The following is a 6,000-nucleotide window of genomic DNA, read 5'->3' on the forward strand; positions in this document are numbered from 1 at the left end:
AGAAAATTTGTGGGCAGAACTGAAAAAGCGTGTGCGAGCAAGGAGGCCTACAAACCTGACTCAGTTACACCAGCTCTGTCAGGAGGAATGGGCCAACATTCACCCAACTTATTGTGGGAAGCTTTTCGAAGGCTACCCAAAACGTTTGACCCAAGTTAAACAATTTAAACTGTAGGTATAAACACAGACAGGGGGGCACACACAATGATAATCTCATCTAGAGTGCAAGCGTGGTGTTTTCCTCCAGGGAGAGCTTTCCTCCAGGGAGAGCTTTCCTCCAGGGAGAGCTTTCCTCCCCATGTCTGACATTGTGACTGACCCTGCAGCCATCTGGTCCAGATCTAAACAGATGTTACACAACCTGGGAAGGGCTCTCTCCCCTTCGCGGGTTATGTCACCACTAAACACACACACACGTTTGATGTGTTATTGCAGTATGAATACAGTCTGTCAGAGATCTGCATTGAGTGACATGATATGTGAAGCAGGTCTACGTTGTGAGGCAGGTCAAGTTCAGGCTAAATTCCCTCCCGGCTCGTTGAAAGATGAATCTTCCTTCATAAATGATTAGTGTAAATTGCCAGGCCTTCAGCGCTTCACAAGTATATGTCAGGGTTTAAATGGAGTTAGACTAATATTGCTGTTGGGAGGTCTCCACTGCATCTTAAAATCTCATTCAAACTAATCTGGGGGTAGGGGTGGGTCATGAGTCAATAGTAAACACATACACAGATTACACACACAGACTACATACACACTGTAACACACATACTACATACACACTGTAACACACATAGACTACATACACACTGTAACACACATAGACTACATACACACTGTGACACACATAGACTGCATACACACTGTGACACACACATAGACTACATACACACTGTGACACACACATACTACATACACACTGTAACACACATAGACTACATACACACGGTGACACACACAGACTACATACACACTGTAACACACACATACTACATACACACTGTAACACACATAGACTACATTTACATTTTACATTTTAGTCATTTAGCAGACGCTCTTATCCAGAGCGACTTACAGTAGTGAATGCATACATTTCATACAATTTCATACATTTCATACATTTTTTTTTTTTTGTGCTGTCAGGGGTCAAATACTTATTTCCCTCATTAAAATGCAAATCAATTTATAACATTTTCGACATGCGTTTTTCTGGATTTTTTTGTTGTTATTCTGTCTCTCACAGTTCAAATAAACCTACCATTAAAATTATAGACTGATCATTTCTTTGTCAGTGGGAAAACATACAAAATCAGCAGGGGATCAAATACTTTTTTCCCTCACTGTACATACACACTGTGACACACACAGACTACATACACACTGTAACACACATAGACTACATACACACTGTAACACACATAGACTGCCTTGAATAGGTCTGTCCAAACTATTGACTGATACTGTATATTCATGATATATACACACTGTAACACACACAGACTACATACACACTGTAACACACATAGACTACATACACACTGTAACACACACCTACTACATACACACTGTAACACACACATACTACATACACAGACTACACACATTAACACAAAGTTTGAGTGTAGAAGCAATATTTAGTGCAAGCAACCTCGCAGGCACACACACTTACATGCAGACACTTAAATGCACAAACATTTACATTTGTCATTGTAAAATCTTGGAATCTTGCTTGCTCAAGAGACTAGAGACTGTCACAGTCTGTCACAAGTAGGGAACTTTCAATTACCTGGGATTCCCAAAATCAGAAGGGAATAAGCAAGAAATACGGAATCCTCAAACCAGGATTTCTGGGAAACCAGGGAATTTATTGAAAGTTCCACAAATTTTGCAACCCTAGTCCCAAAAGACCTAGTTAGTAGAGACCCAAGTGCCAGTCCACCCATTGAGCACTACACGAGGCCCTAAATAAAAGACAGCAATTTCCATCCCTTCCTGACAGTCCTCCATCTCTCTCTTTCTCCGTGTTATTAAAAGAGAGAAGAAAAGAGAGCAAAAAACACGAGGAACAGAAGAAATGAATTTATTAGTAGAGTTGAGAGGCAGTCTGGTCCTCAGGGGACGAGGCGGAGGCACTGAGGTGGACTCAGGTGAGCTTTGATCAGTCGAGTCAAAACAGACAAAACAACGTTGAGAAAACCTGACATCTGTATCAGAGTGGAGAACAGACGGTGAATATTAATTCTGCTGAATTCATGCTAATTAATGCTAATTCTCTCATGTAGAACAGCCGTGGTGAGAACTCAGGGAAATTGGAGCAAATTGGCAGGTTTCCTGTTTTTAACGCCATTTTGGCTTGTCACTTGTTTACTGCACCTCTGACTAGCCTAAATAATAACTCTATAATTTTTACTCAAGTGCCACATTCTTTGGGGTCGACAATGCAATGGGACAGACATCACCGCCCAGAACACCAATAATACAGTATTAACATCAGCCAATCTCACCTTCGTACAGCCAATCGCTGAGCCCATTGAAGATGACCCCCTCCTTGCCGGTGGAAACCAGACGGATCGATCGGCTCTCCACTGTCGAACGGTAGTAGATGTTGTTCTCAAAAATAAAAATCTAAGGGAAGAGAAAGATGAGGGAAAAAGGGATGAAATACTGAGGTGATTAATATGGAAAGAAGACAGACAGACAGACAGACAGACAGACAGACAGACAGACAGACAGACAGACAGACAGACAGACAGACAGACAGACAGACAGACAGACAGACAGACAGACAGACAGACAGACAGACAGACAGACAGACAGACAGACAGACAGACAGACAGACAGACACAGACAGACAGACAGACAGAAAAGAAAAGAAAGATGTATAACCTATGATACAGGAAGATGTAACCTCTGCATTACTAAACTTGTTGACCTGTAGGTTAACAGAAGGATGCTTTAACCATGAGAAATATAGAGCCAATATGAGATAAAAAGGTTCTATCCATAGTGTAGATACTTTCCTATTCACTGCACAACTTGAATTGTAAAACATTTAGCAGTTGTGTTTGCTGACTGGCCTGGCTCTGATTCTGCTACTGCCAGCTTGTTTACATCTCCGTAGTACTGTCGGTCTAAGTATTGATGGATAATTCTGGAACAGGAGAGAGAAAGAGAGAGAAAGCAGGAGAGAGAGGGAGAGAAAGAGAGAGAGAAAGCAGGAGAGAGAGCGATGGAGACCAAGAGTTTTGTATGCAAGAGACTTAAGGTTGTGTGTGAGAAAACAAAAGACTAAAGGTTGTGTGTGGGAAAACAAAGGTGAACAAGAATACAGAGATAACGTACTGCATAATGAATCCCTTCCTCAACACATTGCACACCAATATTGTATATCAATATAAATCCTAATTGCAGATGAATCCTCTAATGGTGTACAGCATTGCCCTCCTCTCTGTCCAGTGTTGGGAGAAGTGTTGACTACCTGCTGGGCAGTTCAAGGTCAGCTCCATCCTTCCTAATTAAAACTTCTGTTGCTCGTGTGGCAAGGTAGGCCAGGGGGCACCCCGGTGTGTTTGAGTTCTCCTCGGTGCAGACTGACTGAGGCCCAGTTTAACAACTGGATCTAGGCCAGTGCAGAGAGTCACACAGTGAGCTTGGCCCACTTCTGAAGGAGGTACTACCTAAGCTACCTCCCATATGCTGTTCACACACAGAGTCTGGGGAGATGTGAGGTCATATTGTGGGCAGGCTGACAACAGCAGGAGAGGGAGATGTGCCATGTCAGACCCTCTAGAGAGAAAGGGAGGGAGAGGAAGGTAGAGAGAGATGTGCCATGTCAGACCCTCTAGAGAGAAAGGGAGGGAGAGGAAGGTAGAGAGAGATGTGCCATGTCAGACCCTCTAGAGAGAAAGGGAGGGAGAGGAAGGTAGAGAGAGATGTGCCATGTCAGACCCTCTAGAGAGAAAGGGAGGGAGAGGAAGGTAGAGAGAGATGTGCCATGTCAGACCCTCTAGAGAGAAAGGGAGGGAGAGGAAGGTAGAGAGAGATGTGCCATGTCAGACCCTCTAGAGAGAAAGGGAGGGAGAGGAAGGTAGAGAGATGTGCCATGTCAGACCCTCTAGAGAGAAAGGGAGGGAGAGGAAGGTAGAGAGATGTGCCATGTCAGACCCTCTAGAGAGAAAGGGAGGGAGAGGAAGGTAGAGAGAGATGTGCCATGTCAGACCCTCTAGAGAGAAAGGGAGGGAGAGGAAGGTAGAGAGAGATGTGCCATGTCAGACCCTCTAGAGAGAAAGGGAGGAAGAGGAAGGTAGAGAGAGATGTGCCATGTCAGACCCTCTAGAGAGAAAGGGAGGAAGAGGAAGGTAGAGAGAGATGTGCCATGTCAGACCCTCTAGAGAGAAAGGGAGGGAGAGGAAGGTAGAGAGAGATGTGCCATGTCAGACCCTCTAGAGAGAAAGGGAGGGAGAGGAAGGTAGAGAGAGATGTGCCATGTCAGACCCTCTAGAGAGAAAGGGAGGGAGAGGAAGGTAGAGAGAGATGTGCCATGTCAGACCCTCTAGAGAGAAAGGGAGGAAGAGGAAGGTAGAGAGAGCAAGCAAAGCTCAGCGTCTCAGTGAAGGATTCGTCTCTGATTTAAAAGAAGAGGAGAAAAAGACCTTTAATGAAGACCCCTTATCAAATCAAATCAAATGTTATTGTTCACATACACATATTTAGCAGATGTTATTGCAGGTGTAGTGAAAAGCTTGTGTTTCTAGCTCCAACAGTGCAGTAATATCTATAATTCACATCTAAAAGTAAAAGAATGGAATTAAGAAATATATAAATATTAGGATGAGCAATGTCAGAGTGGCGTTGACTAAAATACAGTAGAATAGAATACAGTATATACATATGAAATGATTAAAGCAGTGTGTAAACATGATTAAAGTTACTGCTGAAGCTGGAGTTAAATGAACAGTGTTCATCCACACAGACACAGACTCAGACACAGCTGCCTGTCCTCCCCTCTGGTGAATCAAAGGACACTGTGTATTTAACCTAATTCCACCGCTTTCAACATGGGACAAGACAGCTGTGCGTGTGTGTGTGTGTGTGCACGTGCGTGTGTGTGTGTGTGTGTGTGTAAAGAAACAGCTGTGTGAGTGTGTGTAAAGAAACAGCTGTGTGTGTGTATGTGTATGTGTGTGTGTGTGTGTGTGTGTGTGTGTGTGTGTGTGTGTGTGTGTGTGTGTGTGTGTGTGTGTGTGTGTGTGTGCGTGCATGCATGTATATGTGAACTCACATTGGCAGACACCTTCCTCTCCCACCTAATCATCTTATTGTTGACAACAAGTATCATAGCCCAAACGGCAAGAATCTGTTGCTGGGAGGAAAGCTCCTTTAAACGAAAGTGACTGTATTGGAATCAGGGCTGTTTAATGAGTAATGATAGGAGAGACTGTGTGATATCAATCAATTGACTTCACCAATGAATCCACTGGGGAGATTAGAGGTAATTAATTGCATTGTGCCAGAGGATAGTCTGCTCTGAGTACTAGTAGACTAATGCTTATTAATGTTCTTTCTATGGCTAGACTGCCTGGTAGCTTGTGATAGTTTAACAGAAATAGCTATAGGAAAGGTCATAGCTAGGGTTGCAAAGGGAGAGTATATTACTGGAAACTAGTGGCCCTTTTGGAAGCTTCAGATTATCACAGGTGTGTGGCTTCTGTGTGGCCTTATCACATCATATATAAAATAATAATTAACTAAGATGACTTTCAAATTAAACAGAATGACAAAGCTATAAAACATTTCTTAAATATAAACCATCAACTTAGTGAATACCAGTGTTTAATATGAGGGTTTCTGAATTAAATATTCTTGATATTTTTTTTATACATGTATTTAAATACCTGTCGGTTGTAAATGTTTTGACGTAAAACTGGTGTCAGTTGTGTAAAAATTCAATAGTTCAAAGATTTGCAGAGTGAATAAAAAATTATGCATTTGTTGATTAGA

At 42.6% G+C, this 6,000-nt stretch overlaps 1 protein-coding gene across 3 annotated transcripts in view; it reads right to left on the reverse strand.

Annotated features, from left to right (window-relative positions):
• Positions 1–6,000, reverse strand: part of LOC106579565 (A-type potassium channel modulatory protein DPP6) — a 142,215-nt gene that overhangs the window by 37,534 nt on the left and 98,681 nt on the right. For all 3 annotated transcript variants that reach the window (XM_014159599.3, XM_014159601.3, XM_045702706.2), the window contains one exon: positions 2,505–2,625. In XM_014159599.3, coding sequence (XP_014015074.1) covers positions 2,505–2,625 — 121 coding nt within the window. The remainder of the gene's footprint in view (positions 1–2,504; positions 2,626–6,000) is intronic.

This window comes from Salmo salar, chromosome 19, assembly GCF_965601325.2.
Source record: "Salmo salar chromosome 19, fSalSal1, whole genome shotgun sequence".
Taxonomy (NCBI): domain Eukaryota; kingdom Metazoa; phylum Chordata; class Actinopteri; order Salmoniformes; family Salmonidae; genus Salmo; species Salmo salar.